The sequence below is a fragment of the Ochotona curzoniae genome, unplaced genomic scaffold, assembly GCF_017591425.1.
Source record: "Ochotona curzoniae isolate NIBS_2020 unplaced genomic scaffold, NIBS_Ocur_1.0 contig_291, whole genome shotgun sequence".
NCBI classification, from domain to species: domain Eukaryota; kingdom Metazoa; phylum Chordata; class Mammalia; order Lagomorpha; family Ochotonidae; genus Ochotona; species Ochotona curzoniae.
Genome location: NW_024465649.1, coordinates 17,803,044 through 17,828,985, shown reverse-complemented (window position 1 = coordinate 17,828,985; position 25,942 = coordinate 17,803,044). Strand labels below are relative to the sequence as shown.

The 25,942-nt window shown below is 54.9% G+C and overlaps 1 protein-coding gene across 1 annotated transcript in view; it reads right to left on the bottom strand.

The window, feature by feature from the left end:
* TRABD2B (TraB domain containing 2B) overlaps positions 1 to 25,942 on the bottom strand; it is a 185,876-nt gene that overhangs the window by 2,741 nt on the left and 157,193 nt on the right. The window contains exons 4-6 of the mRNA XM_040978621.1: positions 21,107 to 21,281; positions 8,258 to 8,348; positions 5,774 to 6,043 (exon numbers count right to left, since the gene is read on the bottom strand). Coding sequence (XP_040834555.1) covers positions 5,774 to 6,043; positions 8,258 to 8,348; positions 21,107 to 21,281 — 536 coding nt within the window. The remainder of the gene's footprint in view (positions 1 to 5,773; positions 6,044 to 8,257; positions 8,349 to 21,106; positions 21,282 to 25,942) is intronic.

The following is a 25,942-nucleotide window of genomic DNA, read 5'->3' as shown; positions in this document are numbered from 1 at the left end:
TCTGCATCTGTCCATGGAGGACACACTGTTTCTGGAGCATTTGCTACCAGATAAGCCAGCCAAGGAGAAAATGCCTCCCATGGAGCCTTTCACGGTCTGGGGTGGAGGCTGGCTGGAGGTGCAGACCAAGACCTTCCTCTGCCTGCATCCATGGAGGTCAGGACCTCAGCGCCTACTTCCACCTGTTGTAAAGCAGAAAGGTCCACCAAAAGGTACATAGACAGACAGAGCTCAGCTCACCAGCTGATTCGCTCTCCAATGCCTACAGGAGCCGAGACTGAGACTGGGAGCTGGGAATCCATGCAGGTCCCTAACATGGGTGGGTGGCCGGGATCTAACTGCTTGAGCCATCATGGGCTCCAACCCAGGTGCTCTGATGCAGGATTCAGGTGTCTCACAGGAGGCCAGATGCCTGACCTCTTCTTTTCTGAAGAAGAAAGCAAAAGCAAAAGCAAAAGCAAAAAGTAACCTTCCCAACCCTAGGAAAAACTCCAAACAATCCGACAGCTCACATACAAATACAACAAAGTTCCTAGAATTCCCCTTTCCATAGCTCCAGCTTGAGGTGCTTGGTTCCGAGGTGCAGGCTGGTGTGGCACTGAGTGCCCCAAGTTGGGGTTCCTGGGCTCTTGGGAAGGCCAGTCCAGGGAAGAGCTTCACCATGGCCTCTCGCCAAGTCCTCGAGGCTTTCTTTCACATACTGAACACCCAACACGCAACCCCTGCCTCCCCATCCCCCTGGAGCCTGAGTGGGTTTCAGTGTTTGGAAGGAGTCCCAGATAGCTGGGGCTGGGGGTGGTAGAGGACAAGCTCTCCTCACAAATGTCTTCCCGCTTAGCACACGAGGGCGCCGTCTCCCAGCCTAGGCCCCCACTCCTCAGCTCACACTGGCCAAGCCAAACACTCTGTGTCCCCTGGCCCCACCAATGGCTGGCACCACGTGCTGGAGTTGGCTTGGGCTGACAAGGGCCCCAGCTGTGGGGGAAGGCAGAGCTGGGTGCAGCCTGTGTTGGCTTGCTGTGTGCTGTAAGGCCAGTCTTGCTCTTTGGGCCTCAGATTCTCCATTCACGCAAAAGGGACGGGGAACCACCCACAGACTTTAAGCTGCTTTCCAGCAGCAGCAGCAGCCACAGCGAGGGCCTGGGCAGAAGCCCAGAGAAGACAGCCGAGCAGAGCAAAACCAGTACCTGCAACAGGATTCACTGTCTAATCCTGCCCACCAGGGAAGGCCTCCCTGGAGCAGGGCTCCATCACAACCCAACCAGAGCTCCAAGAGCCACCAGGGGCCAACCTCAGGCCTTAGCTTTCTTGTCAAGTCAGGGGCTGTGGGCTGTGGGCTGTGCTCTAGCAGGCTCTGGCCTATGGTCTGATGGTAGCAGACTCCCCCGGTGACTTATGTGCAGCAGCTTAGCTTCCCTGTACTCAAGGCCCTGCTGTTCTGCCCTCCTTGTCCGCGTCTGCCTCCTCCTGGCTGGGGAGGCCTTCCTTGCTACAGCATGGGCTTGTATGCTTATGGCTCCCCAGCACACCAGAACTAGCAGGGCCCGTCCATCCCAGAGGCGGGGTGTGTGGGCCCAGCTGGGGCTCCCTGAGGCTGAGTCAGGGTCTCTGCCCTGGGGCTCCACACTGAAAAGCCATCTCTCCTGCTGTGACCTGAGACTATTCCTGCTCCTGTCCTGCCTGGGCACTAGCCACAGGGCTAGACAAGTGGTCTATGTCCAGCACAGTCTTGCTAAGCTGGGGGAGGTCACAGGTCTATGTTTCTCACGGTCTCCTGTCCAGTGCCGTAAGCCCAAGGTATGTTAGTGGCCCCTGACAGCTTCCTGCTGGGCACAGGAAGAGGAGATCTCAAACCAGCTCTGAGTGTCAAAGGCATCAACATCAGTGACAGCTGACAGTGTCATTGGATACCTTAGCCTGACCAAGCCTCATCTCCATCGCAAAGTCTCAAAGCGAGTCCAAGGAGAGGCTGGAGTTTGAACTCTGTTCTGCCCAAACCTGCACTTTTATTCACTGCATGATTTTCCTTCCCATTTCTCATAAGGGAATTTTCTGCCTCTAATGAGATCGAGTCCTGGCCTCCCATAGGAACCCTAAGGAGAAGGCTGGGTGGTGCTCAGAGGAATCAGGGCTGACCAGCCCGTGCAGGAAGGACTGGCTGGCAGGAGGCGGACAGAACTGTTCCTTCTAAGGACACGGTGGTTTCTCCCTTCCCCGGGGTTGGGCTAGCTGCTCACACCTCGGGGGAGCTGAGTCCGTGCAATGTGTGTCCTGGGTTCCTACCCCTGCTGCCGGTACCCATGAAGGTTTTGCGTTCATCACACACTGACATCACCTCTGTCCCTTGGCATGTCCAGCACATAGGGGACCCTCTCTTCCCTACCTGCACCCATCATCCTGTCCCTTCAATACACCTGGCCTAGCCCCTGCTCCCTTCTAATAATTCTCCACCCCACCCCCACCCCAATATGCTCACACACCTGTGAGTACCAGCTGTGGACTGGGAGAACTAGAACTGGCCTGAGCCCCAGTGACCACTCAAGGCTCTCACAGCAGAAGACACTGTGCCAGAGTGGCCTCTGCCCTCTCCCTGCCCTGACTCTCAGATGTGGGAGTTTCCTGAGGATGTGCTGCTTCTGAGCAGCCATCTGTGAATTCATGGGGCTCCATAAATTCTCCTGCCACGGACTGCTGCTTCTCTAAACTTCCTTGGCGGTGTTTACATCATGGGTAATGAGGGGTGAGCAGAGGCCGACCTGCTCCAGGTGGGGTCTGGCCAGTCGCTGGCAGACTGTACCTTTTTTCCCCACAGTCCCAATCCTCAGCAAGACCTGGGGCACCCAGGCAATGCAGCCCAGGCCTGGTTCTCGAGGCCTCTCACTCTAGACACCCAGAGAGCCACTGCCATCTGGGTCACTGTGCAGGGACAGGGGTGCCCAGGTGGATGGCAGGGAGGAGAGATGATGGATGTGGTCTTAGTGGTGGGTAGGCCTGGAGGTGGTTCTGGCTCCATTAGTTTGTATGGCCCCAGAGAAGCCACCGGCCTGGCAAAGACTGACTCCTCTGATTCTGGAAAGCACTGGGAATACCATGGAGGAAAAGGCCTGGCATACAATTAGATTGGCAAATGTCAACTTGCATCCCATCCTGAGCAGCGGGAGACAGGTGTGGAGGAGGGCAGGGCATGCCCGCTGCTGGTGACAGTCAGCAAGGACAAGATTGACAGTACCCAAGAAAGAAGGTGAGGGCCCTGAGTGGGCAGTCTTTCCTGCTGGAGGTGGACAACACTGCAGGATCTCCAGCTGAGGCAGGGCAATGGCCAAGGGCAAGACTGGAGCGAGGACACCTGCTAGAGTCCCGCTTACAGGCTCATGGGCAGAAGATGTGCTGGGAGCGGGATAGATGGAGACAGAATCCCTGTGTGCTGATTCATTCTCCATGAGCCTGCAGTGTGGAGCGATGCCAGGGGCCAGGCTAGATGCCTAGCCCTCAGGTGTTACTGAGGGGCGGGCAGTGCTAAGGAATTAAAACCCCAGGGAAGCTCTCCTGGTTAGGAGGGTGCTGTCTCTTCCAGGAAAGTGGCAATGTGGGACTCTGGCAGGAGAGGTGGCACCCTGCTCCTCAGACCCCTAGGGGAGACCAGGGTCTGCTTCCCAGTGCAAACAGACCAACGGCTGCCTATTGGCAGAAACTGCCTTCTCCCGCCCCACCAGATGGAAGTCAGCCAAGAGCAATTTACCTGCCAGGACGCTGAAGGTGCCCCCCTCTTGCCAAAGAAAACCTCTTCTCGTCTCCTAAAGCAGGCTCTGTACTTCAGAGCTGTGCATTGCGCAGGGGAAACTGTTTGGAGTCATTTGCAGAGATCTAACTCTCATACCTGGTTAGGGGCCAGGACCCTGTTGCTGGAGCTGACAGCCCAGCCTCTGGGCACTGTGGGCAGGACTCATCACTGGTTGGGTGCCTAATGTGCCCTGGCAATCAGGGCTCTGAGAGGCCAGCCTATCTCCTGGGCCCGCCAGGGCTGCCAGCCTGTTCCTTCACCCAGCGCTTCCCTGGCAGCTCCAGTGCCTCTCACCCCTGGCTAAATGGGAAGGCCTGTGCTCAGTGTAATTATGTCTCCTTCGGCAGGCAGGGTCAGCCAGGGCTCTGTAGAAGTTCATATCCAGGTAACCCAAGTTGGGCTCTTAGAGCTCACCCCCATAGGTTCCTGGTGCTGGCCTCTTATCTGTTGCAAGTCTTTCTGATAGTGTACGCCTCCACACAAATTTGAAATTATGAATGGGAGCTCTGGCTGGCTCAAGTGGTTCTGGACAAGCTGCGCTTACCTGCTCTGGGCCTTGGCTTACCACCTAGAGTCACAGAATTAAGTCAGCATTTCCCATAACACGGGGACTCGGCAGGTGCACCATCAGCAGCAGTTGCTCTGGTTCATGAGGTCTGCCCTAGGCCCCGCAGGTAGCCACAGCACTTCTCCAAGGTTGCCGAGAGCAACACTGATGGATTCAAAGGATCCCAGATGGAGACTCTGAGACTCCTGGACCCACAGCAGGGGAAAGCCATGGCCAGGGCTGGGTTACACAGTGGGAAGGACCCTGTTTGTTCCTCCATGACAATCTCTCCTTGGGACATTGCTAGTGTCCTTGTTATACTGTTCACTGTATGGCGCAGCTCCTGCTGCCCAGTGGTCTCCACTTTGTATGGAGAGCACAGGTAGAGGTGGCAGAAAGTAATCTGGTGAGAGACAGGCTGAGGTGGCAGAGCAGGTGGCGGGATGAACAAAGAGGAAGAGGGTTAAGGGGTCTTGGCACACCAGGATGTCTTCTGCACCCACCCACTTTCAACAAGGTTCATCTACACACTTTCTCCTGAGACAAAGCACACAGCGCCCAGGCCAGCAATCCTTGCCTGTTGCAGGTCGGAGTCCCTGTGCCACCTCCCTGCTACCTCCTTGCTAGATCGTTGGCCATGCAGGCACAGGGAGCTCACACTGTTTGGCACAGCCAGCTCATGCCACTCTCTCTTGGTCTCACCTCCAGTCCACGGCCACATGGATCCTATCCTGTACACCAGGCATGCCTTTAGGGAACTGAGTGCAAAGTGCAAAACCAACTCTTGCCAGGAAAATATCTACTGTACCTGAGGGAAGCTACTGGCTCCTTCATTGTTAGAATAATTTTTTAAAAAGTTTTAAGAGGAAAGGGAAGAAAGATAGACAGAGAAAGAGAAAGAGAAAAAGAGAGAGAAATATCTATTTGTTTCTAGCCCCAAATGTCTGCAATAGCCAGGGACAAACCAGGTTTCATGAGACTGGAACCAAATCTGGTCCCCGCTTGAGTGGCAAGGACTCACACACTGAAGTTGTCCCCTGTTGCCTTCCAAGGTTCATGTCAGCAGGAAGCTGGGATTGGAGTAGGGCTAGGACTTGGAAGCACACGCTGTGATAGGGTTGCAACCATCCTGAGAGGTGGCTTATTGGCTAGCCCAAGTACTTGCACCAGAATTCTTATCTCTGAAAGACAGACAATTGTGCTTGCTCTTGCTCTTTCTCATCTTGTGAGGATGAAAGGACATGGACATGCTTTATGAGCCCTACAGAAGAGCAGAGGTCTCTTGTGCATGGGCGAGCACAGCTATTGTTTCTGCTCAGAACCCACTGGCCGCAGTTTGTTCCCAGCAGGCTTGCCTGACAACAGCGTGCCCAGCCATGGGCAGTTCCAGTGGGCTCCCTGGATATAGACCCAGCTCTCACAGGATGGCCTCTCACCCAGCTCACCTGTCCTCGATGCGGACCCAGAGGTCATTGAACTGTCGTGGCCGCTGGTGTCTGTTGTGCCTTTTGTGCCACTTCTTCTGCCGTCCAAACTCTTCCAGCTGGCTGAGGCTATCCGGCAGCAGCAGGTGCGGGGACAGGGCTGGGTCCTCCTCCTCAGTAGGGGCAGTCGGGGTCACTGAGGCTGACGAGGGGATGGCCATGGCGGGCGTCACTGGCACTGGGCTTGCCGAGGTCCCTTCTGGCAGGGGTGCTGGGCTCCCGGCAGCAGGGCTGGGAAGAGGAGGCAGCATGTGAGGCACACGTGTGGCAGCAGGCTGCCCTTGCATGACAAGGCATGTGACTCGGTGGGGAGGTCACCACGGCCAGGGATCAGGCAGATTGTCCCTCCGGGCCAGCCAGAGCAGTGCAGGCCTGGTGGGTGTGGGGTGACTTCTATTGTGTAGTCAGTAAGACCTTGCAGACAGTGCCCTGCTGCAGGAACCAGGCATCAGCAGGGAACACAACACCTCTGTCCCCCAACTCTACAGGGCATGAATTCCAGGAAGGAAACTGGAAGAGATTCAGAATGTTGGAGGGCAAGAGCTGCAAAGGAGACAAGAAAGGATAGCGGGAGGAGGGGGTGTGCTGCTCCAGGGGGGTGCTAGCCCAGCTTGTGAGGGCGTTTCCATAGCTTAATGGCCTTTTCTTTATACCTAGCAGGTATACCAGCAAGTGGAAGAGCTGTTCATTTCATTACAATTAAGAATAGAAAAACACCTGCCAGTTCCCGGTACCAAAGGCTGTTCTGGTCACCGGCAGGGAGAGAGCTGAGGCCAGGTAAGGAGGAAGTGAGAGTGCAAGCAGGGGCTCGACCTTTGGGGGTTTTAGTCAGAGTTCATTTATCCCACCACCTTGGGAAAGTGGTTACCTAACTTTGCCATGCCTCAGTCTCTCATTCTATGAAATGGAGTGGGTAGCATGAGGACTGTGCAGGCAGATGCAGGCAAAGCAGCTGGAAGGGGTCCTGGTAGTGGGAAGCAGCTGAAGCCGCTGCGCGCTGCCAGACATATTTCCATCACAGCATCCACACTGCACCCAGCACCCGTCTGCTGTGCACCTGTCAGTGGAGGCAGGCCTGAGTGAGAGTCAGCGCTGTGGCAGGAGGCAGATGGCTGAGGACTCTGCCACTCACAAGCAGCGTGACGATGGGTAAGTTATTGGCCATCTAAGCTGTACCACAGGAATAACACTGCCCCCTGCTTCACAGGGGTATCACAAGGACCTCATGCAGCATCCAGCTCACAGCAGACCTCTCTGTGTTGGCCACCAGCACAGGCAGATGTTCAGGTGTCACCTGGGCATGTTTGTGGCATTTACGGGGTATGTGTTCCTACCAGGAATATCTGCCACTCTTTTCCTCTTTATTCCTTCTCATCCATATCCCAGTGCAATTCCTTTGGGGCACAGTGGGTCCCGGGAGCAGGCTGGGAGAGGAAATTGTGTCTCCGTGGGCAGCCTGCCTGCCTAAGACAGCAAGCCAGCTGTTTCTTGCTGCACTCTCAAACTTTATAGTGAGTGAGGGGCTTCTCTCTCTCTTGAGGGCAAGAAGGATGTCAGGTTGGCCCACCTACCCCCAGCCCCAGTGGCAACCTCAGGATCCTGGAACCCTGGCTGCTGGGTGGCACTGCAGCTGTTGGGGAATTAACTCAAGGCAGCTTGATAAAAAGAGAGCTATGAAGATTCAGGAAGTTTTGAGCTCACCAGGTTGGTTGGGCAGACTCACTCTACAGCTGCCCTGTGGGTTGTTGGGAAGATCGCCACATAAAGGCTGGAATGGACACTGAATCTGAGTCTGGGCATTTGGACCTTGACCTCCAGGGTTGCCAAGGCTGGCACCTACTGACACCTGTGTATGCCTAGCCTGGAACTGGTGTTGTGGGTCCAAAGAGGGGTGGGCACTACCCTCCCTCGGGCAATGCCTTCTCATGGGAAGGAAGAGTGGCTGGTAGTGAGCAGAGGGGTGTGTCCTGCCTGAAAGCCAAGAATAAGGGCACAGCTAGAGGTGACAATGGAGAAGGCATGTCGGGAGCAAGATGTGTGAGGTCAGCAGGGCTTCTGTGGGACACAAGAAAGAGGCCAGGTACCCTCTCTAGCTAGGACCAGGTAAACCACCTTGAGGAACCGACCCCGGAGGCCCATGAGTCCTTCTACTCCCACCCAATCTCCAGTGTCTAAATCTGAAGATTGCTGCCCTTTCTACGGTTGCACCCTGGCCCACTCTGACCTCTTGTCAGTGGTACACCCAGCCTCCCACTGCTCCCACTGCATTATGGCCTGCCTGGTCAGGGCCCATCCCCATGAGGCCTATCTCACCAGAAGCTTTTTCCAGCTCTCTCTTGTGGGCCTGGCCAGAAAGGCAGGGGTGCAGCCAGTCATACAGCAGGCATCAGGCATGACCCCGCGACAGGAAACAGCAGGCCAGCTGGTCCCGAGGCGACTGCTTACCTGTGGATGGCCTGCCCTGCAGGTGTGTGGTCGACCTCCAGCCCGGCTTGCCTCAGAACATCGATGACAGTGTTGTTCCCCAGAAAGTGACCTGAAATACAGCCACAAGCTATCAGCCACTGGGGACTTCTCTGGGTTTGTGTCTGGGCACAGCAGCTTATACCAAAGTTGAGACCCCGGACTCCCATGAGTGGGTGTGATGTGGTTCTTGAGTTATCTTGTATGGGTCCAAATTCTGGTTCTGTGCTAACAGATTAGCACAGATTCTTTTTGTGCCTCAGTTTCCTCATCTGTATAGTTTCCTCATCTGTGCAGCGATCCCAGTAGCAACAGTCAGGGTTGTTGTGAAGATTACAGGCAGCAAGGGCTGCTGATGCGTAGTAAGGGTTCCCAAGTGCTTCTGGGTCCATAGCTGTTTTAGACCATAAGCTGATCACAGCCCCGACTGTCCAGTAGAGTAGCTGCTGGCAGAAGGCATGCAAGGACCAGCCCCAAGACCAGCAGCTCTATGGTGCATCTTGGCAAGATTCCTTCCTCCCCTAGCTTGGGTGTTCATGGCACACACCATCCACCTAATCCTTATGGAGCACACACAGTGTGTCAGGTCCAGGGATGGCCACTGAGGACTCACGAGGCACATGATCAGAGTGGGGGAGACCAACCAGACCCCTTGGACCACACGGCCCAGCAGGCACCGACAGTGGCCTTGGGGAGGTGCAAACACACAGCACACTTGCTCTGCAGCCCCAGGCACTCTCTAGACACAGATCTGGCAATGCAGTTAAAAGCTGGGGTGAGGGGCATGGCCAAGGGAGGCTCTGCCCAGGTTCTGGTTAGGAAGGATTCCTAGGGGGCTGAGGGAATGTGGATGCTGCAGCTGCTGAGATTCAGTGTCTTGGGATATCCCCAACCCTCCCACTGCCCAGGTCTCAGCCACCAGAGTTGGTGTCTCCTGTGGGCAGCCCTCTCCCCTCCAGCTCAGCATTCATCCCAGAATCTGGGGGGGGGAAGTCCCTGCACTATCAGTGATTGCCTGTGGCAATTGTGACAGGTAGGAGCCAGAAGAGCAGTCTGCTGACAGTACAGTGAGGTTTAGGGTGGGTGAATTGTTAGAAGGGAGAGGGGTCCTGGCACACGGGGCGGCAGATTGGGATTGCTGTGGCTGGACCAAGGGGGTACCCTGTAGTCCACATCCTATATCCCAGGAAGTCCCCCAGCTCCGAGATCCTGCAGCTCCACCTAGGAATCACTGGGAGATATCACCAGAATGGGAATGCCACAGGGATCTGGTCCAGCACTCACTGTGAGACCCTGGGCACACCCACAGCCCTCTAATGCCACTGGTTGCTGCCCAAGTAAAAGGGAGAAGGCTGCTCAAGCTCTTGGAACTCATGGGAAGCTTTGGTCTCCTCCAGAGGGCCTGATAAGGAAGGGATCCCCTTTCTTCCCCCCCCCCCCCCACAGGTTCATTCCTTCACTGAGCAAGTAGAGGGTGCTCACTGCACTGGACAGTACTGAAGCAGGAGGTCCTGTCCGGGCACAGTCAGAGTCTCAAGAACTGGGCTCTGGTGCCCCAGCACAAGGTAGGACATGGAGCAAGCACAGAAGGTCATAGGAGACCTGAGAGGCATCTAGCCAGCCCAGGAGCAGGCAGACTTTCTGGAGGAGGCATTGCTGGCTGAAGAGTGGGACCACTGAGCCAGGTGAGGTTGGGAGCAGGGTGGCACTGAAGGGATGGGTACCCAAGGCTTGGAAACAGCACATGGGATCTGAGTGGGAGTCCCTGCAAAGAAGAAACATGGACAAGGCAGCAGGTTCAGGCTGTTCCTGAGCTCCAGATCTCAGCTTCAGCAGCAGGATCAGGCCCTTCCTGGATCTCGGCTTTAGCCAGGGAGTCCTGCCTGGGAAACCAGCTGTGTTTCCCCAGGTGCCAATGGGACCCACAGCCCTCTGACCAATTCCTGCAGGCAGTTGCACAGGCAAAGGAGGCAGGAGGAACGAGTGTTGGGAAGACTCAGAATGTAGTCCTAAGAGACACCTGCGGACAGTATCCCCCTTGTTTGCTCTCATGGCATGGTGGAACCCGTGGGGACAGCCCCAGTGCCCGGGTAGCAGAGCTCGGGGGCTTCAATCCCGCAGCACAGGTATCTCCTCTCTGATCTGTGGACACTGCTGAACCCCCATGGCTGCCTGGCCTCAGGTTAGAGAAGCAGCAGCAAACAGCTGCAGACTACAGCGATGGTCAGGGCTGCTTCGTGGGGGCCCCCCTCTCCTGTGCTGTGGGGCAGTGGCTCCTGGTCTGGTTGTTGCTGCCATGTGCAGCCTCAGGCTCAACACTGCTGATCTAGACCACTCTCCTTGCAGTCTGATGGAAAACATTAGGTGTTCTGAGGCCATGGAAACACCCAGGGCCCCTTTCTCAGATCCTGGCTGCACCTTCTTGAGGTCACATCTGCTTCCTCCCCACACACGTCGAGGAGGCACTGATTCCATGTGGTGCCTGAGCCCCTTTCCCCACTCCGCCTGTCATCCACTCCTGTGTGGGCTCTCTCGGTGCTCCCCTCATCTCACACTGCTGGGGCTCTTGGTGAAGGAATGTCCTCTAACTCCTGGGCCTCCCCTCGCTCTGCTCTTTCTGCATGGATAGACCTTCCACACAAATGTCACCATGGCTCCAATCACGTGCCCAGTAGCTCACAGGACGTCTTCACCTACACATACTCGGAAGCCACACATAGTTCCCTTTCATTCCAGGGCTGCCCTGGGTCTCAGGCTCTGCTACCCACTCTCCTCCCTGCAGCTTGCATGATCTCCTTCCACCCAGATCAGGCTGTCACAGGGAGCTGCCAACAAGTCATCCAAGGGGGCTGTGAACTTTTCAAGGGCAAGGGTATGCCTAGTTCATCCTGGTCCTTAGTGCACTTGACAGCAGAGGCTCCATAAATGAATGAATGAATGGTAAAGCCTCCTCCTGCACATCCTTTGCATGAGCTCATGCTGTCCCAGAGAGACCTGAGCTCTCGCATCACTGCTGGTGTAGCCCAGTCCAGGCCCTCGGTAATACTCTTCCAAACTCCACCCCTCCCAGGAGCTTAACCCCTCCCCCCCGGCAGACCAGCCCCTGAGTCAGGGCCCAGTGCTTACTGACCCAGGAGACTGGCAGGAGGCTCTGGGCTTGGCTCTGAAGTCAGAAAACCTGGGATCTGCACAGAAGGTCCTGGAAGGTCTCCAAGGGGCCCTGGTGTTAGGGCTCAGCCTGTACCATCTGCCCAGGCTTCCCAGGTCTCCTGGCCACAACTCAGTTGCTCTTTCCAGCACTGACAGCTGTTCGCTGGCCAGCACTCCACAGGAAGACACATTCACTTTCATCTGCTGAGTCCGCATGGGCAGGGGAGGAGGCAGGGAGGACCGCGGGTGTAGGGCCTGAATGGGGCGGGGAGGAGAAGGGCAGAGAGACACTGAAGGAGGAGAGAGAGCACCCAGACTTGGGGAGACAGAGGGCAGTCTTTCCAGAGGAGAGGAGGGCTGTGGGCACAGAGATCAGAGAGAGAACAGGACAGGGCCAAGACATGCAAAGACACATCGACAGCGAGCACCCAAGAGGCAAAAGGAAGGGAAAGAGGAGAGACGGACATCAGGGAAGGTTTCTTAGAGGAGGGTTTGTGTAGTGAGCACTCCTGAGATGCTTGGGCTCCAGAGGGAGGGGCCAGAGGGAAGAGGAAGAGCAAGGATCTGGTGAGGGGTGGGGATTCCAGTTCGTGGAAACAGTGAGGCTGTGGTGGTGTTGGTGTCTCCAGTGCCCCAGGCCATGTCTCACTTAAGGCATACTTCTGTACATGCAGGAGAAGGCTCCCTCAGGAGTAACAGTGTGTGAGCAGGGAGAGCTGAGTCGGGGCCATGAGGCTCAGGGAGCAGTACCAGGTCCGCAGGCCTGAAGGCCCAGCCAGCCCTCTGGCCCTTGGGGGGGCCCCGAAGAGTCCTCCTGCCTGGGGACTGGGACTCAGAAATTCCAACCTCACTGGGCTCTCCTCCTTTCCCTCCTTAGGTCTCAGGTCCTCCTACCACTACGATCCCATCAAGTCCCTACTCAGGGAGCCTCCCGGGGACTTGGTGCTACTCCAACATGACTTGGAGCAGCCTTTTAAGATGGGGAAACTGAGGTGCGGTGAGAAGCCTGGACTTGCGCAGGGTCATCCGGCTGGGTCTCTGCTCACCGCATACCCCAGTGCACGTCTTGTACATACACCTTCCAGGGTCCAGCAGACCGGAGAGGCACGCGAGTGCTCAGCCAGAACAATGCAGCAATTAGCAGGGCAATTTCAAGGCCGTGTTGTGGGGCTGGGCGGGAGGCAGGGAGAGCCAGATGTTCCCACAGAGGCTCCGGCGCCCCCGGCTCCCCTTGGCCAGCACACGTGTTTTCTCTCCAGCGAGGACACCGGGTTCCAGCCTTCTCCTCCTGGAAGAGGCATCACAGCCCATATTTATGTTCCGTCTGAAATTAATGCAAGGGAAACTTTCAAGCACGGTGTAGCTGCCAGGACTGGCCGGCCGGATGTCAGGCCGTGGTAAAGTTTTGTTTTCCCCGGGAAGTGGGACCAGAGGGTTGGATGATAGCCCCGTGAGTAGATGGACCCCTGGGGCACCCAGACTCCCTCGCTCTCCTGGGGCAGGATGCCTCTTTGGTATCCAGCCTTGTGCCAGGAGCTCCATCTGAGGAGGTCAGTGTGGAGGGCAGATGTGTCCACAGATGGGGGTGGGGCCCCTGGGAGGTGTGTGACCACACTGCTGGAAGTTCTGGGTATTAGGGATATGGAGTGAAAGGGGGTGTTGGCAGAGGCTGGGTGAGTGCCTGTGAAGCGTGGTAGAGCCTGAGGTGCTCTGCAGGCTGCAGGGGATGGCTGCAGCTGACCAGCTCCTGCCTGCCTTCAGCCCTGTTCGGGGGACACAAGTTCCGGGATGGGCAGCTTGGCCAACCATCCCTCCCGCATATAGGAGTGGCTAGGCTGCGTGTAGGTTCATCTGCTTGCAGCAATCCTGCCAACTGCAGCTGTAAAACTCTACCAGAGTCATGTGGGCAGAGAGGGTCAGAGGCGCCCAAGCCTGGGCATGACAAGGGTCCTTGTCTGTACCAAGGGCATTCTAGGGGACAGCTGTTGAGGTGGAGGCTCCCGCAGTGGGCAGGATCCCCTCTGAGGCTTTGGTACTATCCAGGCTGAAGTTTTTCCCTTGGTAACTTTTTGGGTCCTTCTCAAACCCAAGGGATCTGGGATCTGAGTCTTTCATTTCCTTTGGATCAGGTTGTGGCTTAATTAACATTTTATTTAGCAGCCAGGAAGGCCCTCATGTGAGCCTCCCCTGTTCTAGGGAGCAGGTGGATGCCTGTAGACTTGGTCTACAATCTTTCCTGGGACCTGTTGCTGGTCTAGCTGGTGCCAACCTCTGGAACACCAAGATGTCCTAGTCGTCCTCCTTCCCTCCTCCGAGACCACTGCAGACCCAGGCAGTAATAGTGCGATGGGCCCTGTGAAGCCAGGATGGGCTGCATGAGGCAGTGCTCAGCCTGGGGGGCACCATGGTCATGGTGGTTACCCTCTGCCACCTCCAGGGGCTCCTTTCCTAGAACCACAGCACCCCAGGCCCCAGGGAACCTTACGGGAGGATCTGACCTGTGTCCTCTTGCCCAGCTGCAGGGACAGGGGCTCCTCTCTCCTGAGCCTCACCATCCCTTGGAGCTGAACCTGGCTCCTGGGACTTCTCTGTAGCATCCCAGCTTGGTCCCCTCAGCCCTGGGGGCCCAATGCTGTCTTCATTTGGGAGGCCTGTCCTTGAGGGAACATAGGCTCTCAGGGTCTCTGCAATAATGGTGGCAACAGCAGAGCTCACATCCCAGGGTGCTGGGTCCTACAAGTGCAGGCTGATGGACTGACCACCCATGGGTACTCTCTGGGGAGAAGGGCTGGGTTCCCAACTCACGCAGTCTGGCTCCCTCACTCCTGTTCTTTTCAACACATCCTCCAGCCAGGATGCTCAGCCGCAGCTGAGATTCCTGGGTCCTCGCACATGGAGACAGCCGCCCTAGAGATGCAGCTGGGTCCCTGGCACTCTGTCCTCTCTCTGACCTGGAGACACACAGTGGGAGACAAGCCAGGTTGGGCTGTGCCTCTGGCTGGCTGCTCTGGACGGGGAACAGAAATCCTGGACAGGGATCGCAGCCCATGGCAGGAAGGCCGGCTGCCAGACGTCCACGTGGAGGGGTTGGCAGGGGCCTGTGAAATGCCATGGGCAATTCTGCAACACTTCTGGCTGCTGCGGCCTCTTGCTGCATTTGGAGATGTGGCAGGCCATGGGTGCTGGCTTGGAGGAGGAGAGTGGCTGGGTGTATATTCCTCTCACTGCTGGGGCTACACTCGCCCCATGTGAGGCTCAGGGGAGAGCCATTCCTGAGGTTGCCATGTGGAGGAGCAGGGCTTCAGGCAGCAGGTGGGTGAGTCTGGTTCTGAAGACCTTGGGATGATGAGAGGCAGTGAAACACAGTTGGAACTAGCTTAGGTCCAGCAGAAGCTTAACTGCTTCTGACTTTCTCCAGGAAGCCCACTTGGACTGCCCCTGCTTCCCTTCAGTGCCAATCAGTCCAAGGGCTATTCAGCCAGCTGAACTGTGAGGGTTAGACTTAGAACACGATGTGGACGGTCTCAGGATGCAAGAGCTTTTCAGGACATCAGGCTGTTCCATTACTGCCCTTGTGTCCTCGACTCCACCTGTGCTCAGATTCATCTGCTAATGATTCCACTGTCTCGCCTCCTTCAAGTCCTATTGCTTAGCATGAAACTCCTTCCTCTGGCCTCTGCCTGCAAGGTTTACCCAACAGGGCCTGGAATTTATTTTCTAGAAGGTTCTTAGACCTTCTCATTCATTGGTCAACCCAGCCTCACCTCCTAAAGGGAGTTTTGAGACAGCTAGACCCCCTATGGCTCTTCATCAGGGCGTTAGCAACTCTGCTCCCCAGAGGGTGGACAGATCCCGTGTGTAACAGGATCCAGGTAGTGCTTGGCAACCAGCACAGCTGGCCCATGAGGTGAAATCTAATGGACTTTCTGTTCTGGTCAGATCTGGGGCTTCCCTGACATTGGTGTCAACTGTTCTCCCCTGTCAAATTAATGATTCCCACCCTGCTGCGCCTCTGAAGGTGAGTGGAGGGCTGGTTAGAAGCCATCGACCATGTGCTGCCACGAAGGACAGGTGTTTCCACTAAACACAGACTTCTGCCCACACAGCTGCCAGCTCTCCCAAATGGCCAGTCTCCAGGTAAAAGAATGAGTGGGAAACAGCAAGGCTGCTGACTTTATTTCTCTAGGTGGGACTCTGAAATCCACCTGTTTTAAACAGAGGGAATTTTCACTTCAAATGCAGTAGAAAGGAGATGTATTCAGAATGTAAGATGAATCCATAACTTGGATAAACTTGGCTAAAAAACATTGCCAGTAGCAGTTACTTTTCTGTTACCTATAGATTGGAGGAAATCTGGCACCTGCAACTTCCTCAGACTAGAAGACTTTGGGGGAAAGGGCTATTGAGGCTTAACTTGTCCAAACGCATGATCTCCCAGGCCAACACAGCCCTCAGGGCAGAAGCCTGTGTGCATTCTAGAAGAACCGAATTTGTACATGGACCGTGACCACTTCCTAAGGAGGCAGATCCTATTCTGGGCCCCCAGATGTCATCCAGGCACCCCATCTGCCCTGTACCTGCTGAGGAGCTTCTGGGAGGGGTGGAAGAGTTGTGCTGCCGAGTATAGGCATGAAGGACAGGTGTTTCCACTAAACATAGACTTCTGCCAGCTCTCCCAAAAGTCTAACAGAGGGCCACGGGGGTGGCAGTGGGGTGGACTGGCCAGGACACAGACCCATAGCTAGCATTTGCATGAATGGTTAGCCTGCAAGGTCTCAAGGAAGCCATCTGTCCCCTATTCATTTTGCTGTTAACTCCAACATGACTCTAACAAAACCCACTGGGTGGTATGACCACAAAATTCACAGATGAGGTAGTCAGGGTCTGGAGTGCTGGCTGCCACTGAGTGGGTCCTTCATTTTCAGTGTCCCTCTATATGGTAGACAGTCTAGTGTGGAGAGTGGGGTGCTGAAGCCGCTCCCAGGAATAGGAAAGGCCCTTACAGGATGGTGGCTGGCCCAGGGTCAGGAGGTGGGGTTGATCTCACCAGCAGGTAAACAGGAAGTCACAGGGATAGGCTGATGCCCTTGCTGTGATTATGTCATTGCTTCTGGCCTATCAGGTAGCGCTGGGTGGACCCACTGGGAGAAGTGATTGGTGGAAAGCAGTATAAAAGCAGCCGCTAAAAAGCAATAAGATGGACGGGATGAAGGACAGGGAAGTAGAGAGGGATATAAAAGCAGTAAGACCTCCAGGGAGAAGAAAGGGGCAGCAGAGAGGGAGAGAGAATCCAAGACGTATGGAGAGAAAAACAGTGGAGAGAAGGGAAAGCAGCAGAAAGAGGGGTATAAAGGCCTATGGGGAGAAAAGCAATAAGACCTATAGGCAGAAGAACGGGGCACCAGAGAGGGGTACAAAAGCTGTAAGACCTACAGGTATAAAAGCAGCGGAGAGAGTGCTAGAAAAGCAGGGAGAAAAGCTAAGACCAACAGGGAAAAAGGCAGTGGAGAGAAGGTATAAATGCAGCCGCTTTTGGCAATAAGGGGTCCGGTTGCGGTTCTTGTTTTTCCTGACCCTCAAAAGTGTGCCTCGTCATTAGTGTCGCTGCTGGTCGGCGACAGTCTAGCCCTAGGATCTAAAACCAACATATCCAGCATACTCCAGTGAGGCAGGTACATATCCCCATTTAATGGACGAGTGACTGAGGTCCTAGGAGAGCTTCCCTGGCGTCTCTTTGCATTCAACAGTAGAATAGCCCATTAGACCCAGGGAGCCAGGCTCCACAGCTCTTGCCCTCCACACTGTGGCTCCTTTGGAACAGAACAGGGAGTGACAAGACTGCTGGCAACACTGAAAATCCTGGTCTGTCCTTCTGGGTCTTTGGGATAGTGCTCTGAAGCCAGGGTGGATGGCTGAGGTCTGAATGAGCACTGGAGGGATTATGCTGGCCCTAGGCCTCCTGCTGGACTTTGAATGGAGCCTGTGCTAGAATGACAAATCAGCAGAGCTGCGCTCAGACATCTGGCAAGGCTGGGCATCTTTCCAGGTACTTACTCAGGCCTGGCTTGGACACACCTTGGTGCAGGTGGACCAGTACCCTAGGGAAGGAAAGGGTGGCTAGATAGCTTCCGGGAGGCATGGAGCCTCTCCCCCACCCACCTTGGGTCCTCTGTGTTCTCTGAGGACCCAGCAGGGGATGCACAGCAGGTGTCCAGCTGAGAGCCAAAATCCTCATTGCCTGGTAGTCTGGGGAGGCCCAGGAACAACCTGCAGGAAGAACCCTGACTTAGTGGGAGGAGGAAGGAGGGTTTCCCTGCACAGAAGTCTTGCAGGCTTCTGGGACTTGGGAGTTGCCTGGCCATCAGAATGTGGGGAGCTGGGAGGGGACTCATCTCCCCCAGATTTCATGGGACTTTGTTCTGTGCCAGTACACTGACTGTGTACCAGGCCCTGTGCATAGACAGAGCCCTTGGGTCCCAGTGCTTAGGCCTGGGGTTGGGCCCTGGCTATCCCCACTATTATTCAGTTTTGTCCATACTATTGCCATCCTTGGGGTCTCCAGTTCACCCACAGCTAAAACAAGGTAGGCAGGCTTGAGCTTGGAGGCTCTGGTCAGCTGTGGCATTCTTGGTTTGGGAGGATAGTTGCTATGCAGGGTGGGCCACTGGTTGCAGGCATGGCTGAGCCAGGAGACAGAGCTGCCCATGGCACTGGGTCCACAGGTTTGGCAGAGAGGACCCACAGTGTCGAGGTAGAGCCTGCTGCATCCTGATTTTACAGCTCTCCTATCTGAATCTATTTGCAGGCCTGGGCAGGGACCAGGACAGGTATATCTCCAGTCCTTCGTTCACCTACTCATTCTTTCATTCACCCACTGCTACCATATGCATGCAGCTTGGGTACTTCCCCCAAAAGTTCAGGTACTAGAAACTGGGTGGTAGTGGGACTTTGAGAGGTGGGGTTCAATAGGGTGAGGTCCTTGGGTTACTGGGGCATTGCAGTTGTTACAGCCTCCTGGCCCATCTCACCCTGTACATGCACATCTACCACAATGCCACCTGTCATGAGCTGACACAGCTGGGGAAGGACTTTTGGCCTCCACGATCCATGAGCCAAATAAGCCTTTTTCTTTAGAAAACACCTAACCTCAGAGATTTTGTTATAGGGCTGGGTAATTGTAGTTATACTCTTTCAACTCACTAAATGCTTCCAAGACCATAACAATGAGTAAGGGCTGCCTGCTGCTCTACAGCCAAGGGCAGGGCACGAACAGGCCCTGCATCCCTCCTAGGCTGCAAGGCAGAGTAGTCTGGAGGCGAGGAGGATACTTGGGGATGATGGATGCTTAGCCTGGGACATGTCCTGTTCATATGAACAGAATGAACAGGTGAGAAGTCTTGCTGGTGGTCTGTCAATAACACTGGCCAGGGGGTGACTGAATATTGGAGCTAGGAGACCCTGAGGCCAGGCATGATGGCTGTGTGCTGGCCTGCTGCCTGCAGGGCCGTTTATGTCTGCACGAACTTGGAGCTTTGGGAAAAGCAGGTTTCTGGTTAGGGAAGCTAGCACATGCCCTGGAGTTTTTCTTGTCTCTAGACTCTCCCCTGCTTCCTGGTACAAAGCAGATGAGCTGGTGTCTGACCCCTGCAGGCCAGGGGTGACTCTGATCCTGGGCCCTGGGGCAGGGGTGCTGGCTCCCCCACGGACTGTGTAGTGTGGGGGCTCCTCCTAGGCCTGGGGTATAACCTGGGGGCTGGTTGGTTCTCCTGTACCTAGTCCAGTACAGGACTTGATAAGGAGGCTGGAGGGAGGCAGTTGGACAGTGAGAGAGTAAGGGAATTGGGGTATACCTCCTTGTAGGACCTACCCAGGCTGTCCTGAGTCTTGCCAGGCCCCTAACTGGGAGCAGTGCTGGAAGTGACCTGGCCCTCTCTGTGCAGCTCAGCCAAGGGTCAGTACCTGCTGGCTCCCCCAGGAAGCTTTCTAGGCTGGCCTGCAAGAATCCCACCCTTGTCAGAAGCTTGTATGTAAGCAGCTGTCAAGCCAGAGCTGGCTCTTCTTGTTCCAATGAGGAAATGATGGGTGTAAGACAGGAAAGGGCTTGCCAGAGGCCACCCCAGGCCAGAACAGGCTTGAACAGGAACACAGAACACTTCGCATACAGCAGCTGTGACCTGTGTCCGCTCCTGGGCCCCGCCCATTGCCCTTCACTGCACTGAGGGCTACACAGGAGGAAGACAGACCCCTGACTCTCGCTCTTGAAGGATTTGGAATTGAATTGGAATGTAGGGAAGGCGAGAGCTTCAACAGCGGGCATGCCCCACTATGAATCAGAATGTTCTCAAGGAAAGGCCCTGTTCACAGGACCTGGAGGACAGTGTGCAGGTGACAGGCCCTGGGAGAGAAAGACAAAGGCTGCAGAACTGGGTGCCACAGCAGGTACTGCGAGCAGTTCTAAAATTTTCACAAAGCAGGTGATGACATGAACAACCCAAACAGCAGGTGACAGAAGACATTGGTGTTGATTGATATCAGCTACTGAACAAAAGCTGTCTCTAAAAGAAAAATAGAACATTTGGTCCTAATGTAGATCCGGCTGTTGACGACAAAGACAGTTGCAGAGAAGGAAAGGGGGAAAAAGGAGAAGAGGGAAAAGAGGCAAATGAGCAGGGAGAGAGAGACTGAGTGGCTCTGGCCCCTGACTTTGTAAGAAGAGGGCCCATCCACTAGAACAGAGTGTCAAGTGCAAGGTTCCACATTGCAATACAGATACCTATTATTCATTATTATAATAATTTCCTGTAACTGTTCTGCCTTTTGAGTTCCTTCCACATAGTCCATTATTTAAACCACCTTTACAATGTTGTACAAGGTGGGTATTTTCCATTCATCAAATAGTTATTGTAATCACCGCCCATTTATAAAGCGGGAACAAGCCTTGGCCAAGGGCCCAGCTCAGGTGCAGGGCCTGGGCCAGGCTCTGAAGCTGTGAGTGGAGGCTGCTGCTGCTGGGCCATGCTGCCTTCCTGGCTTTGGCCCTGGCTGTTGTGGGTGGACATGAGGTTATGCTGACCCAGGTGAGCTGGTGTCACCTCTGGGGTCCCAGTATGACTACATGATCTTGATAAGGGACTGAAACCCAACCTCTCTGGCGGCTTGGATGAGAGGTGGAGATCATCAATTTTTGGGTTCCCATTGAGCTTAAAGTCTCCTCATCCTGGCTTTTATAATTGCAAATCAACCTCTTACTAGAATTAGTGCAGTCCATTGAGGGAGTAGAGCAGGCAGCCTTACAGGGTCCCTAAACATAAGATTCATGAGGTCATTCATCTCCCAACTGGCCCTAAGGAGGTTCTGTCTTGTCTGGAGGGGTCCTCTTTTCCAGGAGTCGTAGTCCCTAAGCAAAAAGGAACTTCAGCTTGAATCGAGTCTGGGAGTTCCACAGCAGTTTGGGCATCTAGATGAGGGGGTATTATAACCAGGACCCTTCCCTTGTCCATGGAGAGCCTTGGTCAGGAGCAGGTAGGTGATCTGCTTTGGGTCTCTGCTGCTGAGAGCTGGGTGGCTTTTCCTCCCACCCTGGAGGACCTTGACTTGTCCCTTTGAGGAAGAGGCTAGGCTTTGAGTCTAGCAAACCTCCCCAGATCCCTTGCCCATGCTTTTCCCCACGCTGGTCCAAACCTGCTCCGAAGGCAAAGAAGCAGATCTTGTCTTCATTCTCCCGCAGAAGTGCCATGACCCGCTTCCCCATGCGCTCGTTCCTCTTGTGGATGAGCTCCTGGCGGAAGTAGCTGTCAATCTCCTGGGCGGTCACCTGTTCATGTGGCGGAAGTGTGGTGTTGATGAAATTGGGCAGCTGCAAAGGTAAGACAGAGGCTGCTTCAGTGCTGGGTGGGGCATAGTCAGAGCCGGGTTGGGTGGGTGGGTCCATGCTAGCCCCAACAGTAGGTGATGGGTCTCTCATGACTTCCAAGAATCTCTGAGGCGAGAGCACTGCCAGATCAGGCTGACAGCAGAAGCCTGGAGGATCTCCAGGGCTATGTGAAAGGGATCCAGGGTGGGAAGAGCAGGTTGTGAGCCTCCCAGGGTACTGTGCAGCACGCCACATGGCCCGCCTTGCCCACTCAGCTTGCATTTGCCAAGGTTCCAGGAGGCTTGGGCAGTGCTCAGCTCCTGAACTGCCCTCCCTTGGCCTCAGGGTGGGGAGGGGCACCCAGGGGGTCTGCTGTGGCAAAACAGGAGTGCACTGCAGGGTCAGGATGACCTGCATTTCTGTCTCCGTTCCAGTGTGAGGTGGTGCTGGGAAGGTTGCTCAGCTTTCCTGAGCCCTGGCTTTCTCATCAATTAGAAAGGACTGCCAGTGCTGTGGAGATTAAATGAGATGGTGGGTGCCACCACAGCTGCGTCTGGCCATTCCCACCCCCATAGAGATGAGAGAGGGAGTCACCACCTTTGTTTTTGCCAATGCCTAAGTCACCATCTACAGCCATTCTTGTTTCTCCCCATCCCTGGCTCCACCACTGCCCAGGATATAAGCACAGTTTTACCTGCCCGTCCCCAAACCAGCCCCCCTCACTCCACCCTGATCAGGATGGCTTGTTCAGCAATCTGTCTGGGAAGTGGCTGACTTCCTCAGCTCTGGGCCCCTCGTCATCACTCCACTCTCTGTATGCAGCAGCCTTATGGTCCAATGACAGCATCACCTGCACACCCTGAACTGGGCAGAGAGCACCCCAGATTCAAGTTCAGAACCTTTGCAATCTCAGATGGTATCTTGAACTTGAACATGATGTTGTGCTGTTCCTGACCAGAACTTCCCCTCCTGGGCTTTGTGTTCTGCCCAAAGGCATGTCAGATGTTGCAGCCCCATCCTGCCAGCATGTGTGGACTACAGAGAGAACAGAGGCAAGGAGTCAGAACATATTTCTGCTTTCCCCACAACCCATCACAGTCATGCTGGCCCCCAAGCTGTCATCATCCACTTGGCATGCCCTTTTCCATTTCTCCAACTTCACCTGCTTGGGTGCAAAGTCCAAGACCCTAGCCTCATGGAGGATGAGATTGATGGAGTCTCTGGCATGAAGAGATTGACTTCCCATAGACCTTAGGCCCCTAAAGACCCATTCATCCCATTAGAGCCACTGCTGAGCTATCACCTCTCCTTCTGAAGACAAGGGAGGGGGCCAGTGGAGGCTGAATCCTGCGGGACTTTGAGGAGTCTGGGACACCAGCCTCTGCACTCTGCTATCCCAGAGCCAGTGGGAACTCCGGAGTGATAGGAGAGGTACAGATGCATGTAGTGTGGCACTTTTATTTCAGAAAGACCTGGTTTGCTGTTTTGGGATGAACAAGACAATGACACGACCAGTGTCCCTAAACCTGTATAGTGTACAGCCTGTGTAGCTGTACGCAGCAGCCCTGATCATGCTCAATTAAGGCCTGCACAGACAGCTGAAGTCAAACAGCCAGGGTGACTTAGGTTGAAATCCCCCATTTGCTGTGTACTAGAAAGTCACTTGGCCTCTTAGACATTGTTTCCAAACTGGTAATTTAGGGGTACTATATGTTGTGGTAGGGATCTAATGTGTTTTGCAAAGTGCTTACCACAGTTCATGGTACAAAGGAGGCCTTGACACCAGCTCTTACGCACCCAGCCTGGGGAATGGAGCTGGCTTCACTACCTTCTCTACTGTCAGCAAAAGGAGGCCTCAGGCAAGGGGCAGAGATCAGACACGAAGGAAAGGCAGCGTTCTGCTCCTCTCCCTCTGCCAAGGCTCTCTGGGGGCTATGGACCACCCCCCCACACTATCCCTGCCTTGCTTGCTGGCCACAGATGCGTACTTGTGCAAAGATGAATTCCCATTCATTCCTCAAGGAGCTGAAGAACATGAACAGGGACAAGCACCACAAAGTTCAGTTTCAAGCCAGGTGGGCACTGGGCCAGATGCACAGGTTCCCTTGGCTGCCCAGTCTCTCCACGTACCTCATGCTGATAGGCTTTGGCTCCTGGCCAAGGATAGAGGCCTGGGTTTGGGCCAGGGCTGGGTGGACGCAAATTAATGATGTCATTAGGAACGTCAGGGGGCCTTAAATCTCCAATGACATGTTTAAGTGCAGGATGCACAATCACATTTTCAAGAAGACTTACAAGGCCTCCAGGGCCCTGGGTGAGCAGCATGGGGTTGGGGCTGAGAGGTGGACTTGGGTGTAGGTTCCTTGACTTGCATAATCCACCAGGGCACAGTGCCGGCCCTGTAGCCATTTCTGGAGGTAGGACCAGGGAAGTGGCAACACACCCTGTGCCCCCAGTGTGATCAGCCTGATCTGTGCACCTGCCCCCCAGTCTCCAGGAGCACCTCATCATCTCCCATGCCACTCCTGTTGTGATACCTAGATCTGTCAGTCCTCATCAGGCATCCTTGTCCTGTGTGAACTGACCTCTGCCTGCAGTTTGCTCCTCCAAGAGCTCCTACCTCCCATCCCCTCACCCTGCTCCTACAGCCTGCTGTGCTGTCTGCTCCATCCTTCCTCCCCACCTGAGGGACTCTCAAACCTGTCCCCTTTTCCCTCACTGTAGCTCTGTAGTTTCTGTGAAGTTTGAGGCCTTGAGCTGTGGGTGCAGCCCCATCTTGGCTGGGTCCTAGTGGCCTCAGCTTAGCTACTTTCACTCCAAGTTTTCTCTACATTTGAGGATTGCCTAGCCCGTCTTCTAGGGGCAAGGTTATGACTGTGTCCCCTTTGTGTGCAGCCTGGGGTGCTGTTCCATCTGGGCAGACCAATCCTTCTACCCTCTGTCCCTCTTCCAGTGTGGGCTCTGACTGCTGACCCACCCACCCACTTGCCTGACACAGCCTCTGTGTGCCACAGACAAGCCATTGCCTCTGGACAGGGCTCAGACGCTGAGCCTGCCATCCCAGAGGTCACCTACCCCTTCCTTTCCTGGCTGAGGGGCAGCCACAGCCCAGCCAGGGACCTCTTCTGTCTAACAGCCTCTCAGGTGACCACACAGGCCTTGCTACAAAGTGGGTGACCCAGGCAACTCCCACAAGCTCACAGTGTAAGCCTTCCTTCTCCTCCCTTGAGTCAGAGCTCCTAACAAGCCTGCATCTCCTGGGGGATGGTTCTGTTTCTTCTCTTTTCAAAAAAGACTGATTTAAAAGACAGACAGAGGGAGAAAGAGAGAGAGAAAGAGAGAGAGAGAGAGAGAGAGAGAGAGAGATATTTTGTATCTACTAATTCACTCCCCACATGGCCACAACAGCAGACCCAAGCCCCAAGCCAGGAGCTGTGAGTTCTATCCAGGTTTCCACGTGGGTGGCAGAAACTCAAGTACTTAAGTCATCACCTGCTACTTCCCAGGTGCATTAGCAGGGAACAGGGTCAGAAGCAAAGTAGCTGGAACTGAAATACACACTCTTACATGGGATGTGGGTGTTCAACCAGCGGCTTAACTCCCATGCCACAATACCAGCCTTGCTGTTTTCTCTTTTGACCTCACAACCCACCAAATGCACAGCACACCTGTACTTGACAGTAGCTCACTGCACATACTGTGTGTTGGCCAGAGCTGGGGAGCAGGAGCCGAGTGGCACACCCTTGCCTATGAGGACCATGGTCTGGTGAGTGTCTCCAGCCCTGACCCCTCTTCCTGCTATCTATGGACCTTGGCTCATTGCACAAGAACTTCTTCTCTGGGACATTCTTCCTGCTCTTATCTGTGGCCAACTCAGGTTCTTGCAGGCATCATTCCTTCTGTCTGTTTCCTGGTACCAGCCCCTCCTCCAAGCCCACACACACAAGGCATTCTTGTCATGGGCTCCTCTTCTTCATTCTCTCTTCCCAGCCTACCCACAGCCAGGGCTACACTTGGCTGCAGTTTCTTGTAGAATCTTCTGTCTTTCCTATGGAGGCTGTGGAGCCCTCCACTAGGACAGCTCTCCCTGGAGATGCCCCTTTTCATGGCTCCGTGTCTGACATTTGTAAACTACTTCATTCATTCAAGCTAATACTCTAGGCTGGGGTCTGCTCCAGCCAGTCAATACATTGGTGAATAAAGCCAAACATATTCTTGCCTCTGGGGGGTTCACATTCCAGTGAGAAAAGGTAGAATAGTAACACCTGCAGCAGGTGCATGGTGTGTTAGGAGATGATGTTGGGACCACAGAGAGGGGAACTGAGAGTGCAGGGATGGGGTGTTCAGGCTGTAATCCTCCACAGGCAAAGGAAAGGAAGCCATGGTGATGCCTGGGGAACAATGTTTCTGGCAGGGCCAAGAGACCAGGAACCTGTAGCTAAATATGTAAGAGAGGCAAGCAGAGATGGGCTGGGCAGTGGGGGTGGAGCATAGGGTAGGTGGGCTTTTAACTTGAGAAAGATGGGGAGCCCTGGAGTTTTCTGAGCCAAGAAGTGGCCTACTCTGCTGCATTCCACAAATGCATGGCCAACCACCTCAGTAGAGGTGACATGGGGGCCTTGGGAAGCCTGGAGGAACATCTTAATCTGGGGCACCAGCAAAGT